The 21,538-nt window shown below is 36.6% G+C and overlaps 1 protein-coding gene across 1 annotated transcript in view; it reads right to left on the bottom strand.

Moving 5' to 3' along the window:
- Positions 1-308: 308 nt before the first annotated feature.
- Positions 309-21,538, bottom strand: part of LOC134500473 (tudor domain-containing protein 1-like) — a 41,592-nt gene continuing 20,362 nt past the window's right edge. The window contains exons 10-23 of the mRNA XM_063307810.1: positions 21,087-21,263; positions 20,636-20,743; positions 15,636-15,806; positions 13,851-14,093; positions 13,039-13,161; positions 12,053-12,163; positions 11,483-11,653; positions 10,359-10,610; positions 9,453-9,572; positions 6,171-6,284; positions 2,868-3,035; positions 1,995-2,204; positions 1,751-1,797; positions 309-1,124 (exon numbers count right to left, since the gene is read on the bottom strand). Of these exons, the coding sequence (XP_063163880.1) occupies positions 1,032-1,124; positions 1,751-1,797; positions 1,995-2,204; positions 2,868-3,035; positions 6,171-6,284; positions 9,453-9,572; positions 10,359-10,610; positions 11,483-11,653; positions 12,053-12,163; positions 13,039-13,161; positions 13,851-14,093; positions 15,636-15,806; positions 20,636-20,743; positions 21,087-21,263 (2,108 nt within the window). The 3' untranslated portion in view covers positions 309-1,031. The remainder of the gene's footprint in view (positions 1,125-1,750; positions 1,798-1,994; positions 2,205-2,867; positions 3,036-6,170; positions 6,285-9,452; positions 9,573-10,358; positions 10,611-11,482; positions 11,654-12,052; positions 12,164-13,038; positions 13,162-13,850; positions 14,094-15,635; positions 15,807-20,635; positions 20,744-21,086; positions 21,264-21,538) is intronic.

Genomic DNA, 21,538 nt, shown 5'->3' with positions numbered 1-21,538 from the left:
GAAGGAATTTTGTTTACTATTTCTTCTGCAAGAAGAAGCAACAGTTTGGTCTAGTGGTTAAGGTGCTGGGCTAGAAACCAGGAATCTGTGAGTTCTACTCCCGCCTTAGACATGAAAGCTGGCTGGGTGACCTTGGGCCAGTCACTCTCTCTCAGGCCAACTCACCTCACAGGATTGTTGTTGTGGGGAAAATAGGAGGAGGAAGGAGTATTAGGCATGTTCGCCGCCTTGAGTTGTTTATAAAAATAATAAAGGCAGGATAAAAAACAAACAAAAGCTAATGAACTTTTCATCCTTGATCTGGCGTAATAAAAGTATTGCTTTAATATGGATTGTTCAGTGTTTTCATCTTGCATACATTTTGATTCTGCACAGATCTGTCCCAAGAATATTGCAACCCTTGAATGTCATGGACTTTCTGGACCCATTTGTAATATTGTACATCATGGCATCTGAAAAACATATGGCACACAAAATATGGTTGTTTCTAAGCCACACCAAAGTTACTTTCATGGCATTCCTTGGAAGAAAAACTAGCCTTGCACTTTGGAAACTCCAAGTTACCAACCTAAATTTTAATATGACAGAAGAGGTAGTTATTAAATATAGTAAATAATCAAACTAAATCTTTTAAGTGGAATTCAAATTCAGTTTTTGTCCTGACCTTACCGGTTTTTCAAAATACAGCCACATGACTCATCACTCAAAGGCTAAATGCTGCTCTGCCACCCCCAAATATTGCATATCCATGTTAAGGTTAGTGAAACAACACAGCTCCAGAAAGCCAGATTAACAATACTAGTTTACACTGCATACATCCATTAATTACATTCAACATTTGCTACATTGTATTTCCACATGTGAATAACCCAAATTCAGTTATAACTTTGAGAGCCAAATTAAAATAGTCTGAAAAACATATGGATTTGCCACTCTTCATATAAGTAAGATTTAAAAAACAAAATGTATTAAATTTTAACATTATTCTTTCAACATATGATATTCTTGCAGCATATGATATATACAGAACTTTACTTTTCCAAAGGCTTTATAATTTCAGGAATATTATCTTCACCAAAGCGATCTTTTAGGAGAAAATAAATAACCTGTTCAAGTTTTGCAACCTATAAAATAGAAGGAAACCAGAAATTATAATGGAATTGTCTTGCTTCAAGCTAGATTCTTAGTTAATTTACTGCAAACAGAAGGCACCATTAAGCAATCTAGTTCAGATTACATTTGCCTAATGCTGCTATTTATACTGCACTTCTTCAGCAAATAATGAGCCTCAATAACAGAGTACATATTTTCCAAATATTAGTTTGGATGCACTCTCATGCTTATTTTTGCTAATTTCATGCTAGTCCACTTTTCTGTCACAAAAAGAGTTAAAAATCTTGAAACACAGTTAATTCATTTTGGAATTATATGTCTTTTCTTGGGGAAAGGACCCCTCTAATCCATCCTCTTTAATGCCTTTAAAATCAATTGATGAAATACACTGGGAGCCTCAAGATAAATGATTCTAGTTGAAATTTCAGGAGCAAATTAAGTTAGGTACATAATATGAACTATACAATGACCTTTACAAATTCATGTTTTATATTCATGGTTGTTTTTTTTTACTATGCAAGTTATGACTGATTACTTTTTGTCTTTCAGTGAAGGTACTCTTACAGATAAATGTTCTGTGGATCATTTCTATGCAAACAATCTTTACTTGCAAATCAAAAAAACAAATGAAACTTACTTGCTTTTTCAACTTTGTACAGCAGCAATCTGTTGTCTTTGGACATTCTAAAAGAAAGAAAAATACATTTAAATTTTTATTCCACTAGTGACAAGCCTAAATGGAATCAATGAAACACAGAAATGCACTTCCTGTTTTGCAAACTGGAAGTATTTGCTACCCATATCTGTTTAGCTACTGTATATTAACAGGCTACAGAAAGCATATTATCAGACAAACATGCAGGTATTTGGAAAGTACTTACGATTCTCAGTGTTGCTATATTTTGCCAAGTTTTCAATAATTAACTGTTCTGCTATATCCAAAATACTATTTTCACTCTTTTTTTGGACAATTACTGGATAAATATTTTGAGTAACTTCTTTCACTGTAATTATTAAACTTCCATTCATTAAGAGACTTTTCAGCTTTTCTATTGCTGATATGGACCACTTTCCATCCAGTCCCATAATACCTAAAATAGAGAGAAACTCCAAATTCAGAAGTTCAAAGAGGGTTGGTTTCAGTCAACTCTATACAGAATGGTAATGTTATAACACTTTACAGTATTTATCATCTTAACTTTATATTCAGCACCAATTAAATAATGGAAGATCTGTCTCTTGAATACTAACCCCCCCACCCCCCGGCAATTCACCTCACTGAATCTTCAACACATCAAGAATATATTTTGCACAGTCTGAGGGCACGGTTAAGGCCAAAAAAAAAAAAAAAAAAAGCTTATTCATGCAAAAAAGCAAACTCCTCCCGAGTCATCAGTTTTAAAGAAAGTTCTTTTATGCTGACACTAATATAGTGTCTGTCACTAATACAAATTCATGCGCATAACTGCACTGATAGCATACATTTCATCTGAATCTCTACTGTTCATAATTATGAAACAACACTGAAAAGGAGCTTATGGCCTGCCCTCTGGTACATCTCTCTTCATATTTAACATGTCTTTCTTCCCTATTGGTCATCCAGAAGCAGAAAAGGAAAAAAACAATTCGGTATGATTATTAACTTATTAGATTTAATGTTATGCAGACATAAATAACTATATAACATATAAATAAAGGAATGAATTGAAATAAATTATTTACTGTTTGACAAACTGAACTGATTGGTTTGTTACCTGCTAAGGAACATTTAAGTATTTGAAATGGTAATTGCAAGTAGGGGGCAGTTATAGGCTGAAGTCTAGAAAAAGGCAACATTTCCGTATTTCCATAATCAGCATATACTACTTTGACTTTGGATACATTTATTCCCAAAACGACAGCACGGTACCAACTGTCATCACCTAAAATGGTGGGAAAAAAATCAAGACTGAGAAGCTTGTCATTATAGGCAAAACAATCAATTGCATATACCTAAATGCTGATGTTTCTCTTAAATAACCACGCCAATTAAGTAAAAACAAAGCATGGTGCTCTGGTTCCAATTAGAGATACAAAATGTCTCTTGGATTCTGTTGCTACTAAAGCACTTAATATTTGTTATTGCTCTACCAACAGGAACTTAAATATAGATAAAAGCAGTTATCCATCCTTGATATTGGGGGTTCCATTCTGTGCTATTCAACATATTAATACATGACTTGAATGAGGGGTTATACAACATTTATCATGAAAATATGAAAACACAGGCACCTATGAGGACAATACAAAGTCCTACATTTGTATAAGAAAATCAACAGCATAAAATACAGGGTGGGTAAACAAAAAGCATCTGGGTGTCTTGGTCAATCCCAAAGTGAACATGAGACTACAGTGTGGTGCCACTATAAAACAGCAAATGAAATCCTAGGTTTCATCAATAGAAGTATAATGAAAAGATGGAGAGAAATCACTGTTCCTTTCTATTCTGTTTTGGTCAGACAGAATCTAGAATACTAGATACTTCTGGGTGTATTTTAAGAAGAAAACTGACTAACCAGAGAGCGACAAAGATAAGGGCCTGGAAGGGGAAAAAAAATGAGGAATAGTTAAGTATTGGGTATGTGTAGCTTGTCCAATTTAGCTTGAAGGGAAGATCGTGTGGAAACATGATTGCTATCTTATGCTGAACATGGGGCTGAATTTTTCAGAGATGCTCAGAAGGCAGGACAAAAAACCAATGGATTTAAATTACAAGATACTAGATTCTGGCTGGCTAACAGGAATGATTTTCTAACAGTAAAAGCTGTTAGAACAGATTGCCTTAGGAGGTGATGGGTTCTCCTTTGCTGGAGAGATTTAAGCAAAGGCTAGATGCCCTTGTCAAGGATGCTGCACTATGCTGGGCAGAAGGTTTTGTAAGACGCTCTTCAAGCCCCTTCCAGCACTTACATTCAATAACCTTAAGGAAGAGGATTTGCTCCATCAAATCAGCATCTAAGCGTAAGTGATGAGAATGCTGGCTGTTGGGCAATAGAAGTATGACTCGGCAACCACTGATAAATCTGGCTATCCTTAGCACTGGTTGTCCAAACTACAGGAGGTATGTCTCTTCATCTTCCCCTGTCTCACTGACAGCAATGGAATGCTCTGGAAAACAGACTACACCTCTTCTCTTGGCAATGTGCAAAGCATACTGCTCCAAGTTCAGTTTGGCATGCTTGTGCTGGTTAAGGAGAATCCCATGCCAGAGTTGGAGACCTGTTTATGTTAGGAAAAAAGCATCAGTTGGATAGTCCATCTCCTCCTCTTGGTTGTGGTCTTATTTTCTGTCTTCTACATGGGCCACTTTCACAACCAGGAGCACTTTCCACTGGGGGAAGACTGTTCAGTACAGACAGACTCTTGGGTTATATATGCTGGCAAGGAAATACTTGCTTCATAACCAAAGGTTTTAGCCACTACACAACTACACTATGAAGTTGGCCTACCCAGCTCTGTTGGTATTAAGGCCCAACTTCTCCTGGAGTATACCAAAAACTAAAGAAACAAGGGTAACACCAGGCTCAACATGGCCTTCTCTGAACTTAAAAGATTCATGAAAAAGTGGAAACAGCCCAAAATCTTCATTTCTTGATACTGAGGAGACACACAGTCAAGTGCTTTATCACATTGTGCACAGCCACCTCTGTTCAAGAGTAACTTAAACAATAGTTAGATGGAGTTCCACCAGGGGGAAGGGATCCTAAGGGATCAGGTATTGGTAGGTACAGCTTGACCTGGTGCAACATCTGCCTTCTCTTCACACTACGATGAAAATAACTAATGATTTTACAACACTTCTCCAGAAAAACACCAGTGGCAACCTTGATGCCAGATAGGATGATCCTGATGATTGCCTCCCTGCAGCACCAGGACCATCACACACAACCACATGTAGTTTATGAGCAATGCAGTTGATCTCCAAAATTACACCTGATCAATTCCCCTGTGAGTATTGATTCATTAGCCAACACTAAGAAACCACAGCTAAGATTCAGCTGCTAAAGTAGCCAACTCTGAATCACAACTACCATCACATATCGTACGTTCAGATTCAAGAGAGATGGCTCTTCAGCCTTATCTTTGCCCTCGATCCCTAAACTGGTAATGGAGGAGACTGGACTAACTGCCTGAAGCATCAACTCCACCTCTTCTGATTGTGTGGAGGGGAATAACTCCTAAATCTAGCACTTGGCCCTTCCTCAGCCTTACCTTTCATGATGGCAACTGGTGGCAGTATTGTTGCAGGAGGAGCAGACATGGTACTAAAATCAAACCTGCTTACTACAGTTGCCTTTCCCTCCTCGCCTGCAAATCTTGGCTGACTTGCAGTCACATACAGAATGGTTCCCTCACTGTGACATGTGCTCCTTAAAGGCTTGCTGATTTGTTCCACCCCATATAAACATCCATCCAGCCTAAGCCAATAGCAGAGGGGACATCCTGTTGTCCCAGCTCTGACAGAAGTTTTCAAAAGATATCTTTCTAATTGCAAAAGGTAAGAAAACCAATCTCATTAATCAAAACAGACCAGAAAGCTTAAATAATTTTCTATCCAAAATAACCACATTCTGGCTTGCATTTGAAACAAACCAAACAATCCAGAACAACATGTTTGTTTGTTTTCTGATGCATAAGCTGTTCAGATCAGTTGTTCTGAATTCAGTGAAATTAGCTTATTTTGTAAATTAAAGAGTAAGCACGTTCACTGAAGCCATCTGACATAATACAACTAATGAAATTGTCAAGTAATCTATTTATTATTACATCTTCACCAGTAGCTAGTTGAGTCATGTGTCAAATTACTAAGTATATATATACTGGTTTCTTTAAACCATAGCATTTTAACTCCGCTGAGCTTAAATGAAATAACCTTAAATACAATAAATTAAAATGGTGCTGCTTTCACCTAATCCATGCATCTCTGCAGCAAACTCTACAAATTATATGTACAATTTTTATTCTATCCATTCATTCACAAACACACAAATTTCAATTTTCCAAGTCCATTCCCTCACCTGAAAACCTGGCGCAACAGGGTTCACCAATCTTTGGTTGGAAGATGAAATCATTTTGAGCATTGCAGTATTCTGCAAGTTCAGTCATTAGTTTATGGAGCTTTTGTGGATCCACTGAAATGCAAATAAAATGTATCCTTGAAAACCTACTATTATAAAATACATTTTAAAGGGCTGCTGTTGAATAGTATATCACAGTATCCAACTTGCAAGGCTCAATAAATTTTTCTGCATGTCATCCCTGTCTTTAGTAATAGAAATCCTGAAATAGTAAGCTTTCAGCTGCATTAAGTTTATATGCATTTAAAATTAGTGTGTGTACACAATTACCTCCCTTCCTGGGAGTGTTTCTTTCTTTTACCCCTGGAAATGATTACAGAGAGTTAGTGTCTTCTGGTTCTCACAGCAGTTTCACACTGGCATCATTTTCACTTCTCTTCGTATGTAGTTTACAGGCTTTATTGTATTTACTTCTGCCTATCTGAAATACTGAGAACAAGGAACAAAATTCTGCCTAGTCCCAAACTGCAGCTGACTTGCTTTCTCTTCCCACCACCCTCATCCTTGTCAATGAGGGGGAGGCTACAAAACCTGTACAAAGCCTTTAAGCTAGCCTTCTCAGTATGGGACCTGAAACTCAGAAGCCAGGAAGATAGATTGTGATCTATATCCCCAACTACTGCCCAATGTCTCAACTTAACTTGTCAACAATTTCAACTATACCACAACTGAAACAGAAATAAATCAGCTCAGCTTTTGAACTGTACTGACATAATAGGAACAGAGGTCTGAATCTGCTTTCAGTGTACAATCATCATGTGGAAGTGCCAAGGGTTCAATTTGAGTGTTTTTTCCTCAGACATTTCACAATTTCCTCTGAATAAATCTGGTTTGTTGCCATATTTCAGGTACAAAAAATCAAGAAAACACTGTATCATCAGCAAGAGTAGAGCTGTTTTCTTAAGGAAAATAAAATGTGCCTGAGAAAAAACAAGCATCCATCAATTACCACTTCTTTAAACTTTCAGATTTGCCCATTGACACAAAATAATGTCAACAGGCACATCTGAGAAGTTAAAGAAATGTTACACCTGCCAAATTATTGGTTTACCACCATGACAATTTCAAAGCACTGGTCTCAGATAAGCAAACCAGTTGAGCCAAAAAGCTCAAAAGGCAGGTGTAGGGATGTAAGTTCCAAATTACAAACCAATTACTTCGAACATTCACTTTTCTCTCTGTTATATCCAAACATAAAAAGTCCACTAATAGCTTCTACATCTCTCTTTGATGATCATCCTAGATGACAGTCTTGTCCTGCTCTTTTTCCCTACCACTTTCCCTCAACTATTCATATTATTCTAAAGCCCACTCCAATTTGAGATCCTTGTTCTCTCTGCAGCTACATCACTCTGAGCATCAGTCCATGTTCTCCAAATTTCCTCCCACTGCCACCTTAAGCTAATCAGCTAGCAGTGAAATCTGTCTCTTCCTCCTCCTTTTACTGGACAATTGGAAGTGCTTTAAGGTGACTACTGGCCTTAGGTTACCATTTTCTTCATTATCTGAGAACTACTTTGAGTTCATGGAGGAGCAAGCAATATTCAGGGAAATCAAAACGACTGCTGGAGACCACCACTTCCCTCTGAAAAGCTTCTAGACGTCTTTTTTTCCTTTTCTTTTAAATAATAAAATTCATAGGTATCAAAGTGAAACATTGCATTCCTGTTAGGAATGTGCATGAAAACAGGAAGTATGATCTATTTTTAACCTGGAACAAGCTACTGTGTTCCAGAAGTTCTGCTGAACCATTTCAATTTTGCTGCAAAACCAATAATCTGGTCCAGTTTTCAGGCAAGACGAAATCCTGGAGTGATTTTATGGAGCATTTAGGGCAAAACTGATGCTTTTCACTCCCTCTCCTCTCAGCTGTTTCCACCATGGCATATCTACCAGCCTGCCTCTTGCTCAATTTTCCCAGCATTTTCCCTTCTACTTCAAGTACTGCTGCCAACATATTGGCTTCTATGTTTGTTCCTTACTGCAGTGGTGTCACCAGTAAGGAAAAGGTTCCCAGTGCAGCATATCTTACTGGCCCAACTACTCTCCTGTGATCTTCCTACCACCTTCCCTTCCTACTCTCCCTCCACTCAGCTGTCTTTAGTTTTCCCTTCTCCTTACCTACCCAAACCACTTCTGCCTGGAATAAGTACAGTTTGGTCCACATATGGAACAGAAAACCCCATTTTGTTCTGTATATAATCCAGCACATACAAAATACCAGTGTTTTGGTTTGGGCCCCAACCATGCAACCCAGCTCTACTCTGCATGAAATGGTTAATAGAACAGAATTAATTTTTAGAAAAAAAAACACATTTCTCTTTTCCAAAGGATTCCAAGAGTCCTTTTGTAATGTTTATTACACCTTCAGAAATAAACTGTTTTTATGAAAAGAAATTTATTCACTGCCCATCTCTCCGTAGGGGAGAGATGGGCAGTGAATAAATTTATAAAATAAAATAAAATAAATAAATAAAATATTCCAGTGGTCCTGAAATGATGTAATACAAAAACATGAAAATATGATGAAGCAAAACGTTAAGATTTTCCCTGCTACATGTTGAATGGATAATGACGCAATGGATAAAAATGGCATAATTTGTGTAATTTGCATGATGCTGTATTCTCTCATTCACCTGATTATCCTCAATAACAGATACCTCCTCCCCATAAACAGTTTATTAAAACAAGGTTTCACTATAACTCAAACAAACTCTAGGATCCAAAATGATCTATTAATGTAAAATTGTCTGTTATGGGGTTGCTAACATTTCAGGAAGACTGACCTTTTGAAGAACCACAGAAAAATGTCTAGTGAACAGTGAAAAGGGCAGTTCTTTGGCCTTTCTTTTTTGGCAGGCAGGAGGGCGAGAATGGAACAGGAACATCCTTAAAAATCACCACTGGCCTCCAAAAGCATAAAAATCACCACCCAGTTTCTAAAAATACCTTGAAATAATGCTGCCAAAATTCAGTTATTTTGTCTCCAAATTTTAACAGTGCAATCTAGCATTACAAGGAGCACACAGCTTGTAATTTGCCCATCCCTATTATCTAGCAGAACATCCATGTTCAGGGAGGGGAGGGGAGGGGAAGAGAGAGAGAGAAAACAAGCTAGAGATTTGCTATAGTTTCTTTATGTAAATCCTGTACGTATGTATTTATGAATGAAATGGGCCAATAAGTATCATTTTTGTTGGCATAGTCAACTTTGATTCTTACCTTTAATTTCTTTTGGTACAACATAAAATAAGCCAGGATCTATCACGTCTAATACATGGACAGATAATGTATCACCAACTGAAAACGTGGGCATTGTCCACTGCATGCAGGTAGATTTACCTGTAATATCAGACAAAAGAAAAAAAATGTAAAGTAGTTTATGCAGCAACCATCCCACGGAAATGATCTGTAATCATGATGTAGTTCAAAACAAACATTTCCTTAAACAGGATAATCTGTACTCAGGTATCTTCTAGGTAATGTGCTACAGTAATTATAACCTAGTCTTAAAAGTACAGAGAAGCAGGGGTGAGCAAAATGTTCCAAGCTTGGAGCAAAATACACTGTATTTCAGAGTTTCTACCTCCATTTAGGGCAAATCTAGACATTTACTCCATGTTTTGATATACCAGAATTGGCTTCAAAAAACAAAAAGCATATTCCTACCTGTCAGCAGCTGGAGACAATTGTGGTGAGGGTAGAGTGAAAATGAAGAAGAGTGAGTTAGGGGAATACTGCTGCCATTCTGATAGGTAAGTTTATTGCTGTTTTTAAACCTTTCACTATGGGGAAGTTCAGAGTTCATAGCTTGTAATATAATGCTGTCCTTGAATGCTGTTGAGTGGTGCACTTTTTTTTCCAGGCAGGTTGCCAAATACAAAACTGAGCTTAGGGAATGTGCATTACAGCTGGAATAAAGGTTTCAAACTCTGAAGTGTAAAATTGTGGGCATTTCTACAGGCAAGCTGCGTAAGGTGTGCGTAACTCTTGCTTCCCTTGTTTGCTATGAAACGTGGAGCAAAACGTTCTAAAGAGGATTGTTTTCTTCCACATTTGGAACGCAACTTTTCTCATACAAGCAATTCTTAGGGATTGTCATACCATTCCAAACAACAGTAACATTACCTTGGGAATCACTTGTTATCAATTTACCGGGTAATGTATTCTGATTTGACAATAACTCCTTTTTAAGAGCCAAATGCTCCCTAATTAACATTTCACTGATTATGGGAATGCTACTGGAGTTGTCAATAAGCTCCACTTCAGCACCATTTGTTGTTACAGAAACTACTCTGGCCTGCAGTTTTTTTCCAGCTGCACACATCTGAAGGGCTGCTATAGCTTCTGTAGTCCATTCCTTATTTACGGGCCTCACACCTGTGGGGAGGAGGAGAAAACCTTAAGTAGCTGTTCATTACTCAATAGAAGATGCTTTCTGAAACCACACTGAGCACAATATTCCATGTGCTTCTTTCAGAACAAGTATAAGTAATTTTAGTACAAATTAATTCATGAACAAGAGAAACACTTCAGGTTTCTCAAAGCATTAAGAAAATTGTTATGATTTTTCATCTTTTGACTCTGCTGGGCAATAGAAGAGATAATGTAATACTATCTCACAGCCAACTGAGGAAGTGAATCGCTGAATGACTGGAAATGTTTTTATAGGAATGTAGCAAACTGCTGAGTAGAAATGTTTGATATACTAGGAAAGAAGTTTTTCTTTCTATGTCTGGTCTCTATTAAGATGGGGCTAGTATGTCCTATTATGGAGTTTAGCATTACAGAACCACAGAGTTAAGATACCCAGTAAATACCTGCTCAATAGACTGCATAACAGTAAGCATCTCAACTAAATATTCTCCAATATTTAGTCCATATTGAAAACTACTGTTTACCCCAGTGGCGCTTTCTAAAGTTTTTAATTTAGAACTCATTTCAAAAGATCAGACTGAAGACCATTTCTACATTAATTCCAAGTCAGAAGCAACTTGGAGTGACTTAAGACTCAGCCATATTTACTATAAAGTATTGTCACATTTTGGAGCAATTGTAAAATTTTTCAGCTCCCTGCCTTTTAAAGAATAACTTAATAAAAAGCAAGCTTAAACTGTTTGTTCAAAATACAAAATAAATTGTTCAAATTTATAATGTACCCAATGTATATCTTCCAGCTGAAATACTATATTATTTAGATTTTAATTTAATGTCTTATACAGAATTCAACAGTTTCTTACTACTGAAATTACCTGATAGCCAACATTTGATTCCCTGAAATGGAAGTTTCAAAAATGTAGATGAAATCTGTCTAATTTTATTCAGAGTAATTTCTTCACAGTTTCCATAATCTACAAACTGAACTTTAATTATTTCAAATGAAATAACATCTTTTACAAGGGCACGATACCATCTACCATCACCTAGTTTAAAAGAGCAAAAAAGATGTTGAATAAACACATAATTTACTTTTTTCCAGAAACCTGAGCTTGACCAATTTTATTTAATTCACACCAATACCATTTATAGCTAGATAATAACATTAGTCTCTTGCAATGCAAGAAATGTAGTTAATATAGTATCTTATTCAGAGGAAAAAAATCTACATCAAGCTCCAACAGTCTAGGAAAAAATAAAAATAAAATAAAATGCAGCACTGTACTAACCTGAACTAGTCATGTTCAACAGTATGGTAAAATGGAATATTTGCAGGCCTAACAAATTCTTTTGCTTCTTAAACTTACACTCAAATTTGACACATGCATACAACAAATTTTCTTTGATGCATTCTTAAAAAGAAACAGTTGAAAAACATTATTTACCAGAAAAATAAGCACCATATACCTTCCCCTTTGTTACTTGGGAAATGTTGGGTGTTGTTTTCTCACAGTACTCTGCTAAAGATGAGTTGAGTTCGTTAAGAGCATTCAAATCTGGAAAAGAATTGGTTGAGATCTTGAGGTATTTTAAGATTATCTCAAAATTAGTAATCTTCCAGTAAGAGCTGTGCTGGACTAGCCTCTGCAGTGAAGGCCTATAAGGCCAAACATGCTAAAGGGGACCAAATAAGTGCCCATGGGCTATCCATATCCAACAAGGGCATTTCTCAAGAAAAAAGGCACTTGGGTAGAAATAAGAGCAGAATATGTTTCCAGTGTACACATTTATTTAACTAATTTTCATTTAATTAATAAAGAGTAGCCAAAAAAGGTTATACCATAAATATGAACAATTTGTTCTTGGAGAAGATTCTTACATCTGCATATTTCTTCAAGGCTATCTACTTCCTGCAACTGTCTGCAAATCTGCTTGCTTCATCTTTTTCCCTTATTAATGAAATGCCTTCCAGTTTCATTTTTCACTCCTTCCCAAATATTACCAAACCAAAATTTGCCTTGTTCTGCACATTAGCTTGAACTTTTGAGTTACCATACCCCCTGCCAAATTCCCTGTACTGATATGTAATCAGCATACATATAACATACGTATACATATAACACCCAGCTGGGTGACCTTGGGCCAGTCACTCTCTCTCAGCCCAACTCACCTCACAGGGTTGTTGTTGTGGGGAAAATAGGAGGAGGAAGGAGTATTAGGTAGGTTTGCCGCCTTGAGTTATTTATAAAAATAGTAAAGGCGGAATAGAAAATAATTAAATAAATAAACTTAATTGTTTTGCCCCAAATTACAATACACTTGTTTAAACTGCGTGTTTACCATGTTAATGCCCTTTTCCTGAAGTTAGTAAACCTATTCCTACCCTTAAGGAGGAACACAGAGCACAGGAGGAGAAAAAAAAAAGATGTACCGTCTTTGTTTAATAACTGGCAATAGAACTTGCTGGGGTTGCACAACACACAGACCATGACATTTACCACCTGTTTAGCAGTTAATCTGACCCATGACCAATTAACTCGCTCCTGCTTTTCACCTATAGGAAAGGACAAGAGAATATGAAGATCTACTACAATTATGTTTTTTCAGTACCTCTTTTGGTATTCTATTAATGAATTCATATATGTAGGCCACCCAAAATATTTATCAATTCTATTTGTTTTTAGGAGCATCAGTTTCAGTTTCAACACTAATTGATGGTAAGTGGTAACTGGCTAAAGCATAATGAAGACAGAATATTTAAATACTGTAAGGAGTGGACATTGCCCAGGGTCACCAACATATCTCTGGACACCTCACTTTGTACTTACTAGTCTCTTTCCTGTCTGATTTTTACAAAATAAAAATTTAACAATATTTATATGATATACCTCAAAACAAAACACCAGCCTCTGATATCATATTTATTTGTAGAAATGCTGCTGGGCTTCATAAAGTTCCAGGTAGGGAGGTATTACCTTGGAGAGCTAATTTATCTTCAGGAAAAATAATCTTCTTCATAGCCTACACATACCATGGCAGCCACTTTTAAGAACCACACCATGCTCTCAAAAGTCCAGATTTGTCCCTGACCCTAAAAAATACCTACCCTCGTACTAGCTCTTACAATTAACATTAGTAGTTTGTATTCAATCACCACTGTTAAACTCAAATTATCACCAACCTACTGTAAAAATCATTGTAATGCTTTATTATGAACTCATATTAATAACTTTTCATGCTTACCATTAATTTCTTGCACTGTTTCAATCTGTTTCAAAAGGATAGGTGCTTCTTGCATTGCATACCCTAACTCTAAAAGATATTTAGATATATTAATTGCTGGAGTCACGGATTCATTTGTAATTTCTACCACAAAAGTGTTCACTTTCTTATCTGTGACTTTTATGGCAACCACTTTATTCTGGATCAGTTGCTTCATGACAGAAATTGCTTCTGTAGGCCAAATCCCCGATACTGGTTTCACACCTGAAAACAGAAGGATCATTTTTTTATTTCATTCTTTAAAAGAGAGTATCTGGTTTCTCCGCAGTTGGACTATGGCTCCCAAAACCTATTTTGTAAAGAACAATCTAATATTGTACTACCATTTAGGAATTCTTACTGTCTTTGAGATATTTGCCTGCCTACCACATCACATCTGCTACGTTCTTTTTGTATGCATCTAGACAGAAACTATTCTCCATATCTAAGTAGCGCTGTTCAAGACATTTTGCTGCACCTTAATGAAACACCATATCCCCTTTGCCTAACAAATGAGTGGAAGAGGATTCAGTGTTTCATTAAAGGTTGCAGAAAAATGTCTTGGGCAGCTTGGTTTTGATCCTTGTATTACATACCTATATATATATATTTAATAAAAAGATACTTCTTACTAAAGTATCTTTTTATTAAATATATCTCTACTAAAGAGAATACTGGGAAGTTCAAACTTGCCCTCTCTTCTTTGCATCTATATCAGCAAATCCCACTGGTATATTAACACCAAGCTGTGGATAGACAAATATATGAGCCAGCCAGCAAGCAAACATGGTGCCACCATCTTTTTTCCTACCACTTTTTTCAAGGCATCACAGTCTGTTGTTGCTGCCATGCTACACTTATTTAAGTTACTTAATGAAGGAAAAGTAGCACACAGAAGGAATTGGTAAGCAAATTGAAGATAAGTACATGTGATTCAAAAACATAAACTTCCACTTGGGAAAAAAAAAAAAGGGATCTGGTAACTCTAGACATGAAGCTGTTTACAGTTGCGAAGTTAAAATCTCTCCCTGGATAAAATTTTCTATGTACTTGAATCACCTTGTTTCAACACGTTACACAATACAGCTGGCTCTATAATCCAGGGCACCTTCACACATGGCATTGGTGGCACACTCAGTTTGAACATGGACTGGAAATCCTCCTCCTCCTCCTAATTTGTACCTCTTTATCCCTGCAACTGCTCAGATTTTTCAAATACAATAAAAAACACCTATGGTATTAACTATAGAAGTTAAAGATGAGATGCTGGCTAGATACCAAGTCTAGTGTTCTCTGGTCAATGCACCACTCAGCTCATACCACATTCTCTGGGATGCTCACAGATTACTACAAAAATGTTTCTGAGAATCTGAAGATCAAGAATGGTAATGGTGAGGAAATGTCTAATTCTGAACGATGTATCTACTATGCCACTGCTATTTTCATCTATCTGTATAGACTTCTTATAGTTTTATGGCCCTGATGCAATATGGTGAAAATTGCTACTTTTGTAATTCTGAATAGCTTAGTTAGTCAACAGGAGACCTTCTAATGAGACAGTCCTACTACCTTGCTTCAAAGGCAGTATATATATTTGTGCTGAGTTTATCCAAGAGTAAAGACTTCTCTAGAAGGGTGATATACATACCAATACAACTAGTACAGATATTACACATACACACATGAGAAAAAAATGAAGCCTTAAGGATTTCCTACCAAAAGGCACTGTTCCCTCAGTACTCAATTTATAATTTTTTTGTTTCCTACCTGCTAGGGTACACTTTATAGCTTGGATTGGTAATTCCATTAATTTATGAACAATTGGTCGAAGTCTACTTAACTGAAGAATTTCAAAGTTTCCATAATCTATGTAGCCCACTAGAGCAGCTTTCTCTGAAATATAGGATAACACTGATGCACGATACCACTGGTTATCTTCTGGAAAAAAAATGTGTAGGAGTCATATTTAGCTTTTACTAATGTTTATTTTAAATTAAAGTGTATCAGTGGTGATACAACCAAGAAAACTACATTAACATACAACATAAAATACAGCATGATGTAAAAACTAAAATCACAATTAGGTGCCCAATACAAAAATAAAGGCAGTATCAACAACAGGGACAGTTCTAGTTTATGCTCTTAAAAATAAAAAAGATACACTGAGCCTATCAGAAGGTCAGCAAACTATTTTACTGCTTATTTCTTTAAAATGAAATAGTTGTTTCAGAAGAATAATATTGAAAGATTTATCCAGGTACATGAAAAAGAAGGGAGATGAGCTGGGCCATAAGCTGCTCAACCCTAGTCAAGCTCTGCACTTTATAGTAGCTGGAGTTTCAATACATGCATAACAGCAGCTCTATATGCAGTATATTTAAGTAATCAATAGATATATCATGAATCAATGCACCTAAACTATTATGGTCCAGAAATTCTAAAGCTGATAGAACTGAAGTGGCTGTGGTAACAAGATGTAACCTCTTGTGCTTGTGGCTGTGATGTTCTATTAACATCCTGAAATGTTGTTTCTGCTGCTCCTTCAGAAAGAGTACAACCCTAGTCAGGGGAGAACAACCTAACTTGTTGATACCACCTTGTTCCAATTGCCAAAGAATTCTAAAGTATTCACTCAGTACTATTTACGATGGTCTTACAAGTAGCTCTCAGAGTCAGCCCATTAAGATACGGCAAACGATACCAAAAGTTCCTGAGATATCATGCTGAAGTAACAGTGTTATAATACTTTTGTTCCTCTTCTGATACTTCCATCAGGCTGGCCAAGTCCATTTCAATGCTAATACTAAACCCGAAGCCAGTCTGGAATTCAAAAAAATCATTTTCCAAATTGGATTTAAAAAATAGCACCCATTAAAGTGTCTTTACCTGGAAGGAAAATAGCCATGGTCATATAATATTTTTGAGTCCAGAACAGGTTCAAGAGGGGCTATATACTTCATAATTCAATGGTGCATTCGTATTCTAACTTCTCACCAATAGTTTTAATTTGTTTTAACTTGCCATGATGGATACAAGTCAAGGAAGATAATAGTCTAGCTTCTGTTTACATCCTTAGTTGCAATACCTGAAAATAATTCTATAAAATTGTGATAAACCTACTGGATGTACACTTGAGCCTGTTGGAAATCTAGCATCTAAGTCAGCATAGTAACAACCAATATTTTAATCTTTTCTTTAAATTACTCAGTAAATCTGTTAGAGCAAACTACTGAGATGTTAACAATGCCTAATCACACAAAAAGCACTATTTCTGAATGTAGTGGAGTCACTAGGTTTAGGACCAGTCTCTAGAATCTCTGGGTTGGGCTGGAAAAAAAACTCTTATCTGAAACTAGTAACCAGCCCTGGCAGTACTGAGTTAAACAGATAAATGGAAATTTATCGAAGCTTTCTATTTTCAAACTTTTCCTTAGTTTTATGAACAAATGATTATTTCACTAAGTTATTCTGTATCTAAAGTTTATAAAATTGAAATTATATGCTATTTTCCAACCTCAAAACTGAGTGGCTCACCAAAAAAACAAAAATTCATTGGACTATTTCAAGTTGGCTATGCTCTGGTAGAACCAAACTCAAAATGTTTTCTGTGTTCTGGTCACAGCGAAGAATTTAGAACAACTCCTTGCTCTCTTGTTTTTCCCCCTTGGCCACTAAAGTAAGTAGGATATCTATCCATGATAACTGCTACTGACTAGCCATTTTATAGAAACATTCTGGAACTTTCTGTAAATTTGAAAAAAAATGTCCAAAAGAAACAATTGAAAGAGACAACTCTAACAACTCTCTGTTCTTATCTTGAAGTGCTAGATTCAACAAAAAGACAAAAAGACACTCCTACGTTAATCTTCCTCAGTCAGAAACTGGAATTTACGTCTCCCAATTTGAAGACTCCTAGCCATGTTGGAAGAAATTCACCTTTATGACAGTACTAGGTTGGTGTTTCTTCACTGTGTTCCTGTACTTGCTATCAAAACATGTACACACACAAAAGGCTGGTACTATTAGGTCAGCAAATCAAAAGAAGCCAATACCTCCCATCTACTATTTTGCTAAGCTTGGTAAAAATAGCAGTATTTACAGCTCATCAGCAAAACAAAGAAAACAGAAATGTTCTACATACAATGTCAAACCTTTAGGCAGTTGCCTCAAACCAAAAGTAAATCTTCTCCTTAGGCATGAATCACTCAGTCCTTAGCAAAATTTACTGAAGTGACAGGGTTGTAATAATTTCAGCAAATTACCTAAGCTATTTCACATGTAGAATCAATTTATGAAATAAGACATTACACCAGAGCCCTCTGTAATTTCTTTCTAATGGCAAGGAGGATCTTTCCACTAATATCAGACGAACTTACAAAACTGTCTCATGAATCCTTATCAGCCTGTAAAGCAGCTCTAGCATACAGCCACCAACCAAAACAACAGAAATTGGCTATTCAGCTTCTTTGATGCATTCTGAAGCTCAAGTCTAACAAGAACAGACAAATATAGAGTACATACATACTTCAGCAAACCATCCAAACCAATGTTGTTTGCTTTTTAAAATGCATTCTGAAAACTCCACATACCTGTTAAGAATCAAAGCTCATCCAGCAATAAACAACAAAAAAATACGGAGGCGGCTTTTTAAAAAGATACTGGGATAGTTTGTTCAGCTTAAGTATGCATATGTATGATCTTTGTTCCCACTGATGTGAAGTCTTCCATTTCCTTCAAAAATGAAGACTGACTCCATTTTCAAAGGCATCAGCAGGATACAAAGTAGGCACAGAGTGCAAATTCATTAATAAACCAAGCTAAACCATTTTACTGACAAGCTTTGAATTTACAACCTCACAGCATTATTTTCTGATTATTTTATTCATTTGCTAGATTTATAACCCGCTTCTCATACAGGACCTGAAGGAAATATACCCTCTTCCTATTTTTCCCTCACAACAATTACCCTATGAGATATGTTGGGCTAAGAGACTGGCTAAATTACAGGCAGCTGAATGTGAAGCACACCAGTACATGCATGTACTTACGCACCCTCTGCTTTTACCAGTCTGTTTTTTTTTAAACCAGGTAATAGCAAAATTTGGTCAAACTCAGCTTCTGGCAACTTCATATATATGTCAGTGTAGATTTCTTGGCAACAATACAGAATAGATTTCCATTGCCTTCCTCTTGTTTTGGTTTTTATTAATTTTTCACTTCCCAGTCTAGCCTACAGCCCTGGAATTTCATGGTGGACTGCCATCAAACTACTCATTAGGCCTGTCCCTGGATAGCTTCAATGTCAGGCAAAGACGATCAGGTGCTGATTGGGCACATATACAGAACTCATCCACATAAAGTTCTACGTTCCCCGTAACCAATAACTTTAAAAAAGTTGCTTACCTTCTGGCCAGAAATAAAAAACCAATGGCCCAAGACAGCAACCAGAGCAGTCATTTTGCATCTGCTGAACAGAGCAACACTTTCATGCTTTGTGTGGTCTGCAGCCTGAGAACCAATGCCTGACTCAATAGTGTCATTGACTGGAGGGAAGGTAAAGCCAGATCAGCATCATCATCCTTAGCCATTCTTGAAGATGGTTTGCCACAGGTATGGAAATGAGAGTGGTTGCAGGGCCATGAGGGGAGGTGGGTTGAATCTCACTGCAAATCAAGTGGTATAAGGAGCCACAAAGGAACTCCATCCAGTTCCTTTGGTGGTGCTGCAGAGACTACTATATCACACATGATCAGTTGTAGGGATGCACAAAATATTTCATTTCGAATCATTTTGAAAATGAAACTACATGGGAACCACTGTATGAGGATTCTGGAAGTGTTCTGAGCTCAAAAATACAGCTTTTCCTGAGCTTAAAACACTGTTTCACCCTCAAGGAAGCATTTCCTTAGACAAAATGCGATGTTTCAAGAAGCTCTGTATTTGAGATGGTTTACAGCAAAATCTTTTGCATTCCTTTAATCAGATACAAGTTGTGGGCAACGCAGTTGATGTCAACAAACTGCAAATAATTCCCCTTCTAAGCTGCCATGGGATTCACAATATATCTGCTTCGTTGGTGACACAAAGTCTACTGTAGCTCTGATTCAGAAGAAGGCAGCTCCTCTTCTCCATGACCTTAATAACAGACCCTGAATTGCTAACAGAGGGGAGTAAGTTGATAGGATGAAGAATCAGCAAGACCATCACCTCCATTTGTGTCAGGCAAGAGCTTAACTCAGCACTGTGACCTGCGTTAACCCCAACCATGATTATAGCTGAAGGCATCAGAATGGGAATATTAGAAGAATCTTTTCTCCTTGCAACAATCATGTCCTGCTCTCATTACCACATCTTAACCTGTCCCTCTTCTGACTATCCCTCTTCCTCTATTTCTTTACTTCTCAGTCACAACTCAGTTGAAAAACAGCTGAACAGGCATATGCTATGTTATGTTCCACTCTTAAAACAAACTTGTGAATCATAGTCTTTTTGTTTCATTAATGTAAAATTCAAGAAGGTTTATACTCAAACTACATTGCATATCCTTAATAAACACATATTTGCTATTTATTATTTTCCCTACTTGTTTTCCATGCTGAACGTTAGATTGCCAGTCCTTAAGATAGAGGTTTGATGATCTGTTCTTTAACAGACACACATACTGAGGATTCCTTATTAGTACAAAAAGAAATGACATAATAATGATCATGGTTATAATAATGACAGTAATAATAATAATATTCAAGCAGTCTCTTCCTCCTCCATACCTGTAAACTGGGCACAACACAAATCTCCTATTGCTGGACGAAAATCTGGGGTGATCGAGGTATTTTCACAATATTCACGTAGGGATAGTTGAAGCTCAGAAAGTTTGCCTAACAACACATATACTTACATGAAAATTGTTACATAAAAAAGAACAAAATATGTTTCAAAAATACATAATTACAGCAACATTGTCCATTCTCCTTAGCTTTCTAAGACTTTCAGCTGGATCTGAAATTAGTTTTGAGATTACAGAATTGCCTAGGCATTCAGATAGTTCATACGATAAATCATAAATTATAAAATGATCTACAGCCTGCAGTTTACACTTTAATGCTGTCCTCCCATGCTCTTTATCACTCTTACATAAATGTCTCTATCTTACCTCAATCTATTAAATACACTAATTATACTGGTGCACAAGTATTTAAATCTCAACATAAAAGGACTTACATCCATTTTCTATCTGTTGACAAAAAAAATCTCCTGGGTTTTGTATATGGGCAATCATGCCCAAAAATGCATCTCCTATAGATACTGAGACAATCTTTGGAGTTAAGCAACCAGTATGATTCAGCTCTTTCCATTCCATTTTGTTCTCTAGAACAGATTTTTTTTCCACAGTACGATCTAAGGGAAAAAAATGCTCTTAAAACCTGATTTGCAAGCTCTAATCACATATTTAAGAATTTGTGTAGAAAGATTCCTCACCATCCTAACTAAATGCTATTAAAAGAAGTATCTGCTTTTATCTCCCTATTTCCACTATTCAATCTATGAATGCCAATGCATACGTAAGAAAATGGAATCATCTGTATAAACAGGAAGGGTCACTGGGTTTAGGAGAATCCAGGGCTTACAAAGTACATGAAATTCATTTGTGAAAAGGAAGCTATCCCCTCCCA

This window comes from Candoia aspera, chromosome 6 (assembly GCF_035149785.1).
Source record: "Candoia aspera isolate rCanAsp1 chromosome 6, rCanAsp1.hap2, whole genome shotgun sequence".
NCBI lineage: Eukaryota > Metazoa > Chordata > Lepidosauria > Squamata > Boidae > Candoia > Candoia aspera.
Note: the sequence above shows the minus strand (reverse complement) of the source record. Positions and strands in the feature narration are given on the sequence as shown.